The sequence below is a fragment of the Syngnathoides biaculeatus genome, chromosome 13 (assembly GCF_019802595.1).
Source record: "Syngnathoides biaculeatus isolate LvHL_M chromosome 13, ASM1980259v1, whole genome shotgun sequence".
In the NCBI taxonomy this organism is placed as follows: Eukaryota; Metazoa; Chordata; class Actinopteri; order Syngnathiformes; family Syngnathidae; genus Syngnathoides; species Syngnathoides biaculeatus.
In genome coordinates, this window is record NC_084652.1 from 29,056,085 (window position 1) to 29,072,044 (window position 15,960).

General features: G+C 45.7%; 1 protein-coding gene across 5 annotated transcripts; it reads right to left on the reverse strand.

Moving 5' to 3' along the window:
- Nucleotides 1-1,626: 1,626 nt before the first annotated feature.
- LOC133510957 (SUN domain-containing ossification factor-like) lies at nucleotides 1,627-15,283 on the reverse strand. 5 transcript variants are annotated; one of them, XM_061839484.1, is made up of 24 exons: nucleotides 15,004-15,282; nucleotides 11,715-11,829; nucleotides 10,725-10,820; nucleotides 10,130-10,319; nucleotides 9,876-10,026; nucleotides 9,650-9,782; nucleotides 9,454-9,571; nucleotides 9,248-9,372; nucleotides 9,104-9,171; nucleotides 8,919-9,026; nucleotides 8,729-8,834; nucleotides 8,502-8,522; nucleotides 8,088-8,143; nucleotides 7,648-7,730; nucleotides 7,391-7,456; nucleotides 7,226-7,291; nucleotides 6,717-6,804; nucleotides 5,223-6,464; nucleotides 5,050-5,137; nucleotides 4,866-4,970; nucleotides 4,633-4,790; nucleotides 4,015-4,100; nucleotides 3,863-3,906; nucleotides 1,628-3,498 (listed from the first exon to the last, which is right to left on the reverse strand). In XM_061839484.1, the coding sequence occupies exons 1-24, from the start codon at nucleotides 15,063-15,065 to the stop codon at nucleotides 3,046-3,048; spliced, it is 3,828 nt and encodes a 1,275-aa protein (XP_061695468.1). In that variant the 5' UTR covers nucleotides 15,066-15,282; the 3' UTR covers nucleotides 1,628-3,045. The 5 variants fall into 5 exon arrangements, with proteins under 5 accessions (XP_061695470.1, XP_061695468.1, XP_061695467.1 ...); XM_061839483.1 differs by having other exon boundaries at nucleotides 10,124-10,319; XM_061839485.1 differs by having other exon boundaries at nucleotides 1,629-3,498; nucleotides 9,876-9,980; nucleotides 10,096-10,319.
- Nucleotides 15,284-15,960: the final 677 nt, after the last annotated feature.

Consider the following 15,960-nt stretch of genomic DNA (forward strand, 5'->3'; position numbering starts at 1 on the left):
AGAGAGAGAGAGAACAGAGAGAGAGCGATAGAGAGAGAGATGCGAGAGGAGAGAGCGAGAGAGAGAAGAGAGAGACAGACAGAGACAGAGAGAGAGAGAGAGAGAGAGAGTGAAAGAGAGGAAGGGAAAGAGAGACAGAGAGAGAGAAAAGAGCAAAGGGAGAGAGAGAGAGACACAGAGAGAGAGAGAGAGACCCGAAGGCGGTGAGTGACGTCAGTACAGTCAATGACAGCTGATTGGTTAAGGTGAACGTTGACATGGCAACATATATATATATATATATCATTTTTGACTTATTTCTAATATAGTCTATATTTCGGATTCTATTTCACATATTATATATCCAAAATATATTTTGTTACGATAGCATCCTTCATAATATATCATTGCAATCGGCCTCACAGTTCTGAGGTCCCGGGTTCGATCCCGGTCCCGCCCGTGTGGAGTTTGCGTGTTCTCCCCGTGCCTGTGCGGGTTTTCTCCGGGTGGGCACTCCGGTTTCCTCCCACATCCCAAAAACACGCAACATAAATTGCCCCGTCGGTGTGATTGCGAGTGCGACTGCTCGTCTCCATGTGCCCTGCGACTGGCCGGCGACCGGTTCAGGGTGTATCCAGCCTCCCGCCCGATGACAGCTGGGATGGGCTTCGGCACTCCCCGCGACCCTCGTGAGGATAAGCAGCAAAAGAAAATGGATGGATGGATGGATGGCTGGATATATATATATATAATACAGCAGTGGTGTTCAAACTGGGGTGCTGGGGTAGGCAGCTGCTTTTCATATTTTTGTTGAGTCCCAAGGAATAATTTGCATGGAAAAAGTTTGGCAACCACCGATAACAGACACACGCACGATGCAAAGTGAGGTTCAATCTGTTTTGGATTCATCCGACCGAGTTCGCACGGCCGACGCTCTTTTGGCTCTTCCATTTTGTCGAGAGAATTCCTCATCCAAAGATTATCTGTAAATGGAGGACCGAAATCCTCTTTCCCGCAGCACCCTGGATTCATCTGACATTATGAAATCAATGTTTTCCGTGCGCTTCTGTGTGTGTGATTGTTTTGTTTATTGAGGCCGGATGATGTGCGCGTGCTCTTGTTTGAGGTTCTCTAGGTCGACTTCAATCTTAAAAAAAAAAAAGTTTGTCCTGCGTATCTTCTCTAAAAAGCGCCCTGAAAGGTGTTCTATAGATAAACTTTTTGAATTATAATAATAAAAAAAACGAGTAGTCTTGATTGACAGTTCTTCAACATATGAACAGGTTTTAGGCCCAGTGGTGTGCAGTCGAGCCTTCTCTGCGGGCCTAAAGTCTGACATTTACATCTGTGTATTATGTATTGTAATCCGTGCCTGATGTACATAAAAAAAAAAGGTGTAAAATGAAAAAACATACAGATTAAAGATTAATCATATTGTTATGCATGGAAATGTTCAACCACTGAGAGTATGTTTCAACCCAGGGCATTTTTCATAATGCCTGAATGAATGGACTGAGACAAGTGTATTGTACTGCATTATAAAGTGTATGTTTAATTGATTTCTTAACGTTTAATTATGAATTACACTTTTTTTTTTTACTAACAAACCTCACTTTAAGTAATATCATTCATGAAAGAACATCTCAAAATGAACGGAGACTACGGGAGCCCTCTCCCTACCTACCTACCTCCATCCATCCATCCGCGCTTTCATCCATTTTCCAAGCCGCTCATCCCAACAAGGGTCGTGGGAGTGCCGAAGCCCATCCCAATTAACTTAACCACTCCCTGGACTGGTCGCCTGTCAGTCGCAGGGCACACATCGACACCAAAGTTCGGTCGAACTTGAGTTGCGGGTGAAAGTTCTCCGTTACCCGACAGCGCTCCCTAGCGGAAAGATTTCAATGGACACTCGTACTTTGCTTTTTCAGGTCGTCACTTGCGCTTGAGATTGTTTTTGCTATTTTCTCACGACTTATGGAAATTGGCATCCTATAAATACATGAAGCCGCAAACAGTCCATAATCAGATTTACTTTTCAATGTCCATATTTGCAGAGAAGCTGTGTCACTTATCTACCTGTAATTTTTTTCAGTTACTATTTTAATACCCTTAAATTGTTTTGTTTGATTGTGAACTGCACAGCACTCTGTAATGTTTTTTAAAAAGACTTGAAAATTATTTTAAAAGAATTGTGCAGATGAGATGATTTCAAATCTCACTTCTTTGCTTTTTCCCAAATAAATAAATATGATTTCCAAATGTCATCAGTTGCAGTATTGATTAAAGAGTATGGTTAATTATTTTCCACAAGTATGAATCATCGCTATTTATTTTTCAGTTGGTTTGACCAAAAAAGTGACTCGATGTCACGCATTGCGTGTTCTTCATGTTTAACTTTTTTTTTTTTTTTAATCTAAAACAACTTGCAAAAGTTTGAAAGACTTCAGCCGAAGCCAAAAGTTTGTATACACAGTGCAAAAAACTCATTTCAGTTTTTTGTCTCACTGAAGTCCATTCGGACTAAACCCGTTTCACAGGTCAGTCCGGGTCACCAAAATGGTTGAATTTTTCCTAAATGCCACAACAATGAGAAGGAATAATTCATTCATCACAGAAGATTGTTATGTTTCTGTCTTCACGATGCCGAGCTCCGCGGAGTTCCCGCCGTTGCAGCAAAACGGAGCCACGACATGATGCCGCCAGCTCCGTGCTTCACAGTTGGGACGGTGTCCTCAGCGCTGCCAGCTTCCCCCTTTTCCCTCCAGATGTCACGTTGCTCATTCCGGCCAAACAACTTTGTCTCCAAAACTCAAGATCTTTGTCTTTTTTTTCCCAGTCTGATTTGACTTCAGATCGTGTCTTTTTGCTCAGTGGATGTAAATTTCTGGCTTCAACTGTAAACGTTGGACGAAGGACGAAACAAACAAACAGTAGAATTGATGGCAGTCACCTTTTTTTTTTTTTTTTTTTTCCCTTCAACGGGAAGTGACGTCATCAGTCGAGCTTTTTGAACAATGACTTTAGCCACGAGTGCAAACTTGCAGTCTGTGTCCACTTTCCATGTCAGACGGGTCCTGAGAGAGGGATTTTGAGTCCAAAAGTCCCGGAGCTTTGCTTTGACTTCATGTTCATGATGTCCTGTGTGGCAGATATGGACAAGGTGTTGCTTTTGTCTGCGAGCGGGACCTGAAGGAAGTCCACCACGGCACAAGTGGGCTTGGCGCGCCTGCGTCTTAACGCCCTTTTCTCTGCTCGGGTCTCGGCCAGGGGCAGACCGTCGCATATCCGAGAGCAGGCGGCGGCGATTCCGCAGAAGGACGCTTCGTCCGAGTGGGAAGACGCCTCCGAGCTGCCCGAAGACGGAGAGTCTCGGAAGGCGGGGGGGAGGAGCCTCCTCGTCAGGGAGGCGGGCTTTGTCGCGACGGGAACGCCGTTCCATACGGCGGCTCCTTTGCAGGCCGGCGGAGGGGCGCGGGAGGACGTCAGCGACTCCGCTTTCAGCTCGTGTCGTCTTTTCTGAATGGGGAGGGACGGGTTGGGTTGAGACGACCGGGGGGGGGTCAAAGGTTAGGTTACGTTCGTAAGACTGCGTCCGTCGTAGGACGTGGAATCGTGTTGCACGGAGGATTTCAGATGCGTCATTGCTGGTAATGAACAATTAATTGATTGGCTTCGGCTTGTGCTCGTGATTCACACGGACCGATTTGTTTCGCAGACGGCGACGGTATGAAGCCATTCATCGTCTTTTGCGTTCTATCGACAAACGGTGTACGTGTCAAAGTTAAACCAGCTCGCACGCTCATTTTGACATCTGCATAAAAGAGAGGAAAAAAATCTGGATTTTGACGAGATCTCGAAGTTCACCGTGTTGTCTACGCACCTTTCGGTTAGCTTGGCTCTCCTCGGGATGAAGACTTTCAGGACCTGGGAAGCAAAAAAATCATGTTGATGTCCCCTTAAAATCCCTCCCAAAAATTAAAAAAAAAAATGGACATTTTGTTGTCAGATAATCAGAAATAAGCTGATTCGTACCTTTAGTGGGCACTAACTGGACGGAGCCGATTAGCGGGTACGATGCGCTCCTCTTCAAACTGCAGTCGTCACCGGAGGTGAAATTTCTTCACAAGAAAATCGTCATAGTTGGAAAAACATATTTTGCCACGTGATTCACTTGAAGTGGATTTTGAGCTTAACATCAGCAGCAAGGCAAAATGAGTTGTTCTTGTCAAGGGGAACCTCGTTTTATTTACTTTTAAACTGCTGATTCATTTTGCATTGGTGGAATAAGGATTTTATTGACTTGATCAATTTTCATCGTTCCTACGAGGCTGCCACGATGGGCAATATTGCCCTCTGCAGACAAACAAAACGAGCCAACATCACGTGAGCAAAGCCGGAGAACAGCTAGCGATCACGAGGGTTTGAACCCAAACCTGCTACAATTTGGTTTCAACCATCATATTATTAATCCGCAGTTATGTTTGTTAGCATCGCACACGCGGGAAGTCCACTCCCGGTTTTGTCCTGAGATGGATAAGAAATGATCCGTTCATCCGCTCACTTCTTGGGTGGGTGACCGTACGTCGCACTCTCGTAAAGGTTTGGGGTGTTTCTTTTCGGATAAATGAGAAGATGCATTTGCGCCGGTACCTCTCGGGACAGCAGTAGCTGTAGCTGTTCGCCGTGGGCGGCTGCGGCTCGGCGTGCGGAGGCGTGATGGAGATGCGGCAGCGGTTGGCAAACAGCGCCAGCCCGAAACACAGACCCAGCAGCAGGCACAGCAGCACGTACGTGTGCCGGTCGGACACCTGTTTGGGGGGGGGAAACAAGCGTTCGCTTTGCGTCTACCTCATGCTGTTAATCAACAATGCGGTTGAGGCTACCTCATTCTGCAGCTGGCTGACTTGGACCGACAGGTTCAGAACCATTTGAGTGACGTTCTCCAGCTGGCCGTGCAGCAACTGAATGGAGTCCGTCTGACGCTGATCCTGCAGGAGAAACGTTTCAGTTTGACGCTGGATGAAGCTTCTGACCACGATCCGACTTCCAAAGAAAACTGCCACTCACCTGCTCCGCCGCAATTCTGGAGGTATTCTGAAGCTTAATAATCGTTTTGTTGAAAGCCTTCTGCATCTCCTCCATCTGCTTGCGATATCTTGCAGGAAAAAGGAAAAACGAGAGAGTTTGCGCTGCCGCGACACCAAAGCCAGCCACGCGTGCGCGTTACCCGTCGGCCTCACCTCTGGCTGAGCTGCTCCAGATAGCGGCCGCTGAGCGACATGTTCATCTCGAGGGCCTTGATGCGGTTGTTGAGTCGCATGAAGACCGACTCCTTCTGGCTGGAGCCGTGCACCGGGCTGCCGTTCGGTTCGGTGCCGTTCGGAGGGTCCGCGTAGATGTCGGACAGGTACGGTGAGGGGGATGTCGAAGGCAAAGGGGGGAAGGCGGCAGGGGTAGAGACCTCTTCTGTCAGGTCGGTTGAGACGACCGCGGCGCTACTGGAGGGCTCAAGTTCGACGGGCGGGTGCATCGTGGGCTGGGATGGCTCAGTGGGAAGAGGGAGACCGTCAAAAGGAGCTGCCGGGTCGGGGGACGGTTCCACCGGGGGAGAAGCGGTCCGGGACTCACCCGTCACGTCAGGCTTCGGGATGGAGTCACTGAACACTATGCTGGCTTTTACTTGTGTCGCTGCCACTTTGCCATCTTCCGCTGCGGGTCCGACGCCGACTGCGCTACTGAGAGGCGGTAAAGCCTCCGTGGTCGTCTCCACGGCCGGCGAATCTCGGCTCGCTTCTGAGCTTTGTGCCACCGCTGGAGCCTCGGAAGAAAGCCGGGGGGTCTCGACAATGGCGGGGTTGGCAGAAGATGAGTCAGTTTGACTGGGCTCCAGGGGAGGCGGTTCGGACATCGAGTCAGAATGAGATTGGACTTCGGTCTTCTCCCGAGGCTGAGGTGCTTCGCTTTCCGGCTCCCCCCCAGGAAGTTGTTGCCTTTCGTGGGGCGGATGCGGCTCGCTGTGTTCCTGCTCGGGTTCAGGACGGGCAGAGGAGGGCGCGGGTGGGAGCCAAGTGGGAGTGTGGACGGAAGGAGCAATTTGCTCCTTGTCCGCGGGTGGGCATTTGCGCTTTTTGGAGAGCAGCGCCAAACACTGCCGCTGCAGATACTCCTGGAGGGAGCTTGCACACGAACAAGAAGCAAAGACGGGAAGAAGCGTGCCCGGGTCAACATTTGCTGCTTCATTCTCATCCACGTGCTGCTTCTCCCCTTCCGACTCGTCGTCTCCATCCAAAAGTGTGACTGTCGAGCCGATCGGTTCTTCTTCCTCCGGCTCCAGAGGAATGACAATTTGTTGATCCGGCGGGGGAGGCCGCGGGACGCGATCGTCGGTTGCTGGAAGTTCGGGGGCCGCAGTTGTTGGGGACGGGGCGGCGGTTTCCGTGATGTCTGGGTCCGCTGACACGCTTGCCTCTTCCAAATCTGAACTACAAGGAGCAAAAACAGTGAACACAAAGTAAACCGGAATTTCTTTACCATGTGGACATTTCCAAACCAAAATCATAAATGCGTGTCAGGCCATGTGACGGCTACACTGGCATCATCTCGAGCTCACGTTTGAATTTGCCGATGTGAGTCGCTTGACACCTGAACAATTCGACCCTCCCGCACTTCTGAAATGACGACTCCGTCCCGCCGTAGTCACGATTTGCGCAATGAAGCTTTTGACGGGTACTCACGCGCCGGACGGGGCTGTGACGGGAGTTTGGGTCGTCGTTTCGTTAAAATCAGGCCCCTTCGCGCTCACGTCCTGGGATGAAAGGTTTCCTATCAAACACAAATGGGAAATGTTAACTTTAATCAGGAGCATAAACACCGTAATCCCGAGAGAAATGATATCGTTCCAGTACCACATTTGCTGGACAATGAACGAGTCACGGCAGAATCACACCCAAAGAATTTTATGATATCCAATAGAAAGACTGACGCGGAGAAAAATCTTCATTCAACGCGGTTCATAATGGTATCACTTTGTTTCTCTGATTTAATGATGAGGATTTTTTACATTCGGACAAAGTTTTAAAACACCTCAAACATTCCATGTCGTTCTCACGCGCTGCCTGGGTGTACCTAATGTAATGTCTGCTAAGTCGAAGTCAGAACGGCTGCCTCGTTTCATGTAAAAAAAGGATCTGAATGTCCGTTGGATTACAAAAATGTGAGCGTGAGGTCGAGGAGTGGCACGTACCTTGCATTTCAGAGTTGCCACCGAGAACATTTACGGCGATATTATTGACCATGTTCAAAATGACATCTGAGGAGAAATGAAGACACGTCACAAGAATGAAGAGCGTGACTGTGTAGGCGTGTTTTCCCGCTCTTCTTTATGCATGAAAATTGTTTGTTTTCTTACCCTTAGCCGAGCCAATCAGATTCTTGGAATACTTGACTTCACCGGGTCCAAGCCCGGATGCGTGATCTAAAGGAGGAAAACATTACTGCTGACAATATTTACAGCTCACAAAATGATAAAAACGTTATAGGAAAATCATTTCTTCCGTCTTCTTCCAATTACCTCAAGTAGTACACTTACAACTTATACACTTTGACTCCACAAAATAAACATACGTCTACCATCATAAGAGACATATAAACGTGTAAAGGGTGTACCCAAGTCATCATCCGGATCTTCTGGTCTTTCAGAAGGCTCAGCTATTTCTTCATACTCTTCCACCATGCTCGTCCCAAAAACTCTGCAAAAGGAAAGTCATTCTCCACCACGCGTGCCGTTTTTCTTTAGCTGTGTATTATTGGGTGGACAGCAGCCCTTCATTTACAAAAAAGACCGAAGAGTCCAAATTCCGACGGTCATCTCCATGTAATGCTCAGATTACTTACAACAAAAGTCCAAAAGAGAAATGCAATCAATAACTATTACAGCTGCTGTTTGTTTTACTTCAACTCTCATGATTAAGACTCAGAAACTCTTCTTGACATGTACAGCAAAACAAGTCACTTACACCTTTAGCCAATCACGGAAGTGGACACACTGAAAATCGAAATCCAAAGTGTATCGATTCGTGTGTCCGACTGGCCTGCATATTACGTACCTCATGAGACTGAGCGGGCAAAAATGCTCAGAGCCAAAGTGAGAGAGCAGCTCGACCTACAAAAAAAACACGGAAAAAAAAACAACTCAGATATCATTCAGAGAAGGCATTTAAGCGCACCAGCGTTGTTATTTATGAACAAAGACGAGTGGCCGTGATTTAAGAAACATTTTAGTAGGGGGTAAGTACAATCATTTCACATCATTATTTGAGAGACACCATGTGACTTTCACAATGTAGGAAGAAGATTGATTGTCGTTTTGTTAGCAGCATGTTAGATTTGAAGCTGATTAGGCAACAGGACGAAAATTGAATAAAATACATACATATATATATATACACATATATCTTCCCTTTCATGAATCTTACGGAATTCAATCAATTCTAAAACATCTACACAAAACACAGGCTAACCTTTATGTACTTGGTGAACATCTGAAGCAAGAGAAAGAGGGAAAAAAAGAAAGGAAAACATTACAAGCGTTACGGATGCACTGAAAACAGAGAATACCTCACATGCTACCGCCACTGAAATTAGGTCATTAGGTTGAACAATTAAGTTGTTTCATGACAAAAGATTGTGAGCTCCGGAAAAAATTAAAACAGGTGGGAAGAAAAAAAAACAAACAAACTGGTCATACCTTCACATATTTCGCATAAAGCTGCTCATCCAATGGGAAGCTTTGGACGGTGCGTTCGTCTCGGCCGTGAAAGGTTCCCAACTTGAGCCATTTGTTGGTGGGATATCTGCAAAACCACAACAGAGTGCGACTGTTGTCTGATAGCTCAAAGTTCAATTTAAAAAAAAAAAAAAGGTCCAAATAGTCTAACCTGTCACTGATAGAGACCAGAAAGTCTTTGGGCGTCGACGAAAAGAGCTCAAAATTGGCAATATCCAACTGCTTCACCTGAACGGGCTCACAGAGCTCAATGATGAACCTTGAGAGTATTAACACAAAAAGTGATATTCGTCAACAGCTCACACGTTCACGCGCACGTGGAGCCAGAAGACACACCAGATTTTGTTACTGCAAGGGTTTAGCATGTACAGGTCCATATTCTCCTTCAGTATGGCTGACGTGCTCTGGAAGGAAGCAAAAATAGCCGCCGACTGTAAATAGCAGCAGCGATGCGGCCGTGGGCGGCGTGGCAAGACGGACCTTCGCTTCTGGATTAGCCCCCAGGATCTTTGCGCCGCACTCAACGGAAGCGTAATTGTTGAAGTTTTTTTGGACCTTCTTCACCGCACCGGAGCCCCCGTTGGTGGAAGTGTGCGCGGACAACGCTGAGGACAAAGACGACATGGTGACGTTTTCTTGTTGTCGATTTGGCGCGAGGAAAATCAAGATGGACTTTTCGTACTGACTTTTTTCATTCTCCACCTCCATCATTTTCCGTTTCCACTCATCAAATGTCGGGATGTCTTCTGGGTCTTTGCCGTTCACGCTGGGTTCCGTGTCCACGGTGACCGCGGCGCTCACGTCCTACGAGGGAGGAGACAAAAGCTGCTGGGGTGCCGCCGCGTCGTGGTTTGGGGGTCGCTCGGGCCAAACGTTCCTTACTTGCTCGTTCAGGGAGTGCGACCTGTTCCCATCCAGACGTCGGCCCTCTTGTGCACTGGGAGGAGGATCACTGTGGGTTTTGGTACCGGTGGTGTGAGCATTTGACATGTTTTCCAAGACTGCCGGAGGACGCCTGGAGGACGGCAAAAAGAGTTCACGGCTCAACACCCAAAACAACTTTGGATTCATTCGATCTGGAAATAACGAGACGCTAAATTGAGCTCACTGCGTGTCACGATCAAAAGGATTTGCCTCTTCTTCACATTCGGCAGGTGGCGAGTCCGAGTCGGGGGCCGCAGGATGAGCTTCATCCTCTTCATCACCTGAAGCACTAAGATGCCACGAGCAAGTTAAGAGTTTTGCAGAAATAGACGCCACTTGATGGGGGGGGGGGAAAAATGACAAAAATTCAAAACTTTTGATGCGATAAATGAAAAAAAACTTGCCCGATTGCGACGCTTTCCCGAGTTTTACCAATACCCGGGCTGTCACTGTCCTCGACGCCCGATTCGTAGACCGCATCGGAAGACATAATCAGGACAACTGATTCTTGGTCTTGAGCAGCGGGCGCGTCAAGTTTTTCCGTTTCCAAGTGTCGCTCGCGCTCCGTCTCAAGCGGTGAAAGGTCATCGTTGACCTCTACTGGTGGGGGGTCGTCCAGCTCCGAGTCCTGAAAGACAAACGCCAAGCAAAACTCCTGAAATGTTTTGAGTCAACCCACGCGTTCGTATTCCACGTCTTGTCCTGGTTGCTGCCAAGCGAAGCCTCCGGCAGGAGAGATTGGCTGAGAGGCGGGTTCCAGCCTTCCAACCACAAGGCAGACTGCGCAGCAGCAGCTGCATTCATAATCGAACTTGCCCAATTTCACTCCTCAGTCATGAACAGCCACAGCCAACGTGTGAATATTACTTTGCGAGAGGGAAAGTGATGATTGCAAGCGCTGCAATTTGCCGAGCTGCTGCCAGTTATTGTCAATCATCAGGTAAATGTTTGTGCACCGAAGTACTCGTTGTGCATTACTCTTAATGGGTGAGGAATTGAGAATAACAGCTACTGTACTTGACAGTGAATCGACCTTGGAATGGGTGTCCGTGGCCTGCGGAGGCTGCTCCTCTTTCTGACGCTCATTTTTGGACGAGGACTGCCAGGGCAGAGCCAAGTTCTCGTCATCCTGAAGACAGCAAACACATTTTGACACGTGACCAAATGCTAATGTCAGACCATCAAAAGCATCAACATTCCACACTTCACAATATACAAAAGGTCTGCTTATGATATCCTGAGAGCAAAAGATTTGAATTTTTTTTTTTTTTTTAAAGATATCTTTTCTAAATACGACCTTTTTCCCCCAATCCTAACAACATTCACAGACTTTCCCCCTTTGTAGAAATATTACTAGAGATGCTTCATAAATTAATACAAGCTGAGAGCCAAACTTTTATTTTACGCTCACTGGCCTTATAGCCAAAATGGACATTTGGGAAGGTTACAGACAAATGATGGATAATGTTGATAAATTGAATAAATGATGAAAAAAAATGATATCTGGCAAATGGCAGAGGAAAAACAACAGTTAAATTACTGTCTGAAAGTGTCAATCAAAAGACATTTAACAGTATTATATTTGTACAGGCAGATTTTTTTTTAACTGACTTTGGACAAATGGAAAAGCCATCAAGTGCCATTTAAAAAAAAAATAATAATAATAATAAAATAATAAACCCTGGCCAATTAGCATTCTGCCAAGCGGTGAAAAAAGGTGAACTTGAATGCTTTTTACTGAATTGTTTTCCTGACATTGTCTGGTATTGCAATTAAATGATAAAGATTTATTTAAAAAAAAAAAAAAAACAATAATAATAAACCTGTGCATTTGAACTCTTGAAATGCATCTGCAGTTTATGTTGGAGAGTGCCTATATTATAAATGCGGGTTATATATTCCCTTTCAAGCTTGTGGAATTTTTTTGTTCACTTTTGCTAACGATACTACAGTCGTAACTGATTGTTGACAAAGGCCCAGAAAGGCCCGGGAAGGCCCGCCACCCGAGAACGGTCAAAGCAACCTCGTGTTGACGCCGAGCGTCTCCCGATTCTTCCTCCAAAATGACGTCCTGCGAAGGCTGTGAACTTTGGGCCTCCTGGTCTGGCTCTCCGCATTCAACACGGCAGCCGGGAAACCTGACGGGTGAAGAAGAAACGTTGCGTTCACTGACCGACCGCGGGACGCACTGGTGACAACCGACAGGGTTCCACGTGTCAAAAGGCGTTCACATGAAATGTGCACAAGGCAACAATCGGGAAATAGTGTGGGGAAGCTTTCTGCCTTCAGCCAATTCGTTCACTTTAACTTATGTCCTAAATATTGGGCAATGAAAATTACTTGGAAATCAAATAGTCCCACCAAAACTCCCGTCTTTACTGGATGTGTAATTCAACACATTTATGCCAGTGACAGCTGTTGAATTTGTATAAATATCTACATTAACGTGGAGGACTGGCAGTGAATATTAAAAATATATATCAGGGTAGAAAGGGACAGATAATAGTGGCTAAATCAGGAATACAAAATATTTTGCATGTCTGTGAGTCGCTGAGAAAGTCCAGGTGGCTCGTAAGGTCACGTGGCTATTTTGTCTTATCAGGGAGGGGCCACTGATCCAAAAGCATGTTCTGAGGTGAAAAGTACTCCAACGGTTATGCCAATTCTGTTATTTCTGCTACTTTCCTCAACTAAAGCAAAGAATGGCACCAATCCATCCATTTTCTTCGCCGCTTATCCTCACCAGGGTCGCAGGGAGTGCCGGAGCATACCTATCCCAGCTGTCAACGGGCAGGAGGCGGGGCACACCCTGAACTGGTCGCCAGCCAATTGCAGGGCACATGGACAATAATGATAATTTAGATTGTCCAATTAATGTTGCATGTTTTTGGAATGTGGGAAGAAACCGGAGTGGCCGGAAAAACCCCACGCAGGCACGGGAAGAACATGCATACTCCACACAGGCAGGCGGGTCCGGGATTGAACCCCGTACCTCAAAACTGTGAGGCCAACGCTTTACCAGCTGCACCACCGTGCCGCCGAATGGCAATAATACCCCCCCCCCAAAAAAAAATAAACAATGATTGCAAGACGCGGGTGTCAAAGCAATGAAGTCCTGTGCAATAATTGCAATGACAAGAATTTCAGAAAAATGAATTGTTGTACTTCTTAATCTAGAAATTGAGTAGTTGAAACCGGGACATCATCTGGATTTGAGTCATGATTGCGGGTCAAATACTGAATTTGGCTACTGGGATGGTTCGTGTGAGCTACTTGATTCAAAACACTTTTGTATTAAAAATGGATTATCATTTAGGTTTGGGATTCTAAATATAGAAATTAATGAATCGGGTACAGAGGAATGATTTAAAGCATTATATGAATTATTCTGAATGCTACATCTTTTCAAGTCATTTTTTTTAAACAAATGATACTGTGTCAATGCGCAATGAATCTAAATAATGTCTATAATGCTTATAAAATGATTATGCGTGTCGACTTTAGTGGCTCACGTGTTAAGATGACGAAGTGGGCGAGCTGATATGAAACCAGCGACAGATAGTGAAATATCCGCCCGAAAGTACAAAGATCAATTTGCCATCAAACTGGACTTCGGATAATCAACATGAGTCAAATTAAGATTAAAAAAAAAAAAAACGAAAAACAAACGATCATTTCACATGTCATTGACAAGTTCATTATCTTTACTTCAACGATTTCTTGCCTTTTGTCGATGAATGTAAAAATTAAAACAGGTGCATACAGCCGAGAGCTCAAGCTTTCAGTTGGCGACTGTGCTAAAATTAAATTGAGTGATAATTGAAGATGCCAGAAGCCGAGAATGGGGTCGCGCAACCCCCCCCCCCCCTGTACCGTGTCCGTAAGCGTTACTGGAGGTGCGGGTTTTTTTCCTGCAGTAAAACTCGCTGCCATCTTCAAATCACAAAGTACGATCAAACTATACTTTTTACAATCCATTAGCCGGACAGATAAAATTAAAAAACAGCTGCATTTTGTCACGCAAGATCTGTTTGGGGAATGTCATGTTGGGAAGTAAAACAAATCTTCAGGGACTGAAGTTCAGAAGATGCTACTAAGCAAATTTTTCTTAATCATTCTTCTCAAATGATCGACACATCTGAAAGCATTGCGGAGCATTTTAGAACAAGAACATTCTGGTTATTTGATTATTATTATTTGGTTATTACACTTTTGCTTTAAAATCTCAACACTGTTATTGTTTGAAATCTTGTCATCGGTAGACACATTCAAATAAAATTGACTGCACTGGTCGATAATATAGACCAGGTTAATAATCACCATAAAAACAAAAACAAAACAAAAAAAAAAAGAGGAAAATTCAACTCATAATGTGTTTCTTCATTAACTTCATACAATATTTTGGGGCGCTCTTTGTTCATTCCGCCGGAAGAACCCCAGGAGGTCAATAAGGCTCACATTGTTTTAGCCTATTTTAATATTTAATGTGAATGTTGCCTGCCAAATTGTTGAAAGATCCTTTTTTGAAGCGGCCGTTTTGACCAAGCGTCCCCTTTTGCTAAAGGAGTGACGTCATTAAATAAAGTCTAGATGCATTAATAATAAAATAAAAGACGATAGCTCCACGGCAAAGTTCTACAGAAACGTGAAGAGTTCTTCGCCAAACTGTTCCGATTCTAACAGCCTTAAATTGCTGAAAATAAGGGCTCTTGTTCCTCATTGAATCATAATGAATGTACTTTATGTGTCCCAAAACCTTTGAGAGGAAAATGCAAGACGTCAGAGCGTTTGTTTTTTTTCGCGTTGGCGCCCACGATAATCTCGACCCACGAGCTCAAATCCCTCGTTGCATTTAAGTGCAGATGCGTCCACTTTCCGGTGATGGGAGTTTAAATCCCCACGAAGTCAATCTGCGCTGCGTTGACGTCTCCATTCGTCCTGACTTGAGACGATCCGCTTTCGTATAAAAGAAGCAATATTTTGTCCGTTGGCCAAGTCGGGATGATTCGGGCAATGTGAACTTTGGTCAAAGAGAGCCAACGTCGCCGGCGGATCTCTTAAAACGAGCTCCCGACAAGCTCGCGGGGGGGGCAACGCAGAAGAAGTAGCCAGCCAGGTGCCACATCACAACATCGCTAGCTAGCTAGCTAGCTAGCGAGCGAGCACATGCTAAACGCGTAGTAGCTCCAGTACTGTGGCCGATCTGACCTAAACAACTAGCTCTCGTTTTTGTTTTTAATTTCTTGAGGTTTGTTTATATCTGCCTACAAATGAGGAACCCCGAGCACGCACCAAAACGTGCTGTAACTTACCAAAATATGAGCGACAGACAAAGCCACAGTAGTGTCCCAATTCGCCATGTTGTCATCTTCATCCCTGTCCCGTCGGGAAAGACATCATCGACGTGCTTGTACGACGCGTCGAAGCGGTCCACCTCTTTTTTTTGGCCTCTGCTGGGCAACGACGGACAGCGAAACTCGGCCAATTTCAATTTGGGTGACTTGACGTCGCTCCGTCGCTCCGTCGCTCGCTCGCGCTTGCGGCTGCTCGATAGGCAAACAAACCAACAACTGTCATGACGTCACGGCCGCTCCGGCCAATGGCAGCCCAGCTGGCCGCCCGCGTGCTCCATACTCGGCTGATGTTGGCAGCGCTCGTTTTGTTTATCGCGCGTCGTCCGACGGGCGGGGGTCTTTCCGAACTGGACGGACCATGAGAATCGTGGCTGTCATCTTAACGAAATTGAACGCACTTGACACCAACGCGTCCAAAGTCAACAAAAATAACAACAACAAGCACAATAATAATAATAATAAATATCGTACGTATTTAAACTTCAGACGAACAGCCATTATTGCAATAATTTATATGAAAGTCTTGAAGTTTCATTCGTTGTTGTCTTTCGTGAGCAGACGTTTTTAACGTGCACTTAATCAATGTTGTCACTAGATGGCGTGTGGCGAACAGAGATAAAGTATGAAATATTAAATATTTTACCTCCATCCCTCCTTTTGAATTCAGTGAATGATTTCTGTTGTTTAATGGAATATGTTATTTGCTTTCTGTTTCTTTTTTTCAATTTCATGTCGTTGCAAAAGAATGTTGACTTGACTTGTGTACGAATTTGGCCTCTAAACTTAAATTTCTTTTGACAAATTTTGAATTGAAATACAAAAACAGTAAAGTACTGGATTTTAATCGCTCGTGATTCCACGTGACGGAATCCCTCACGCATCCATTTTGGAGACATCCCTGGTTAAATTAAGTGT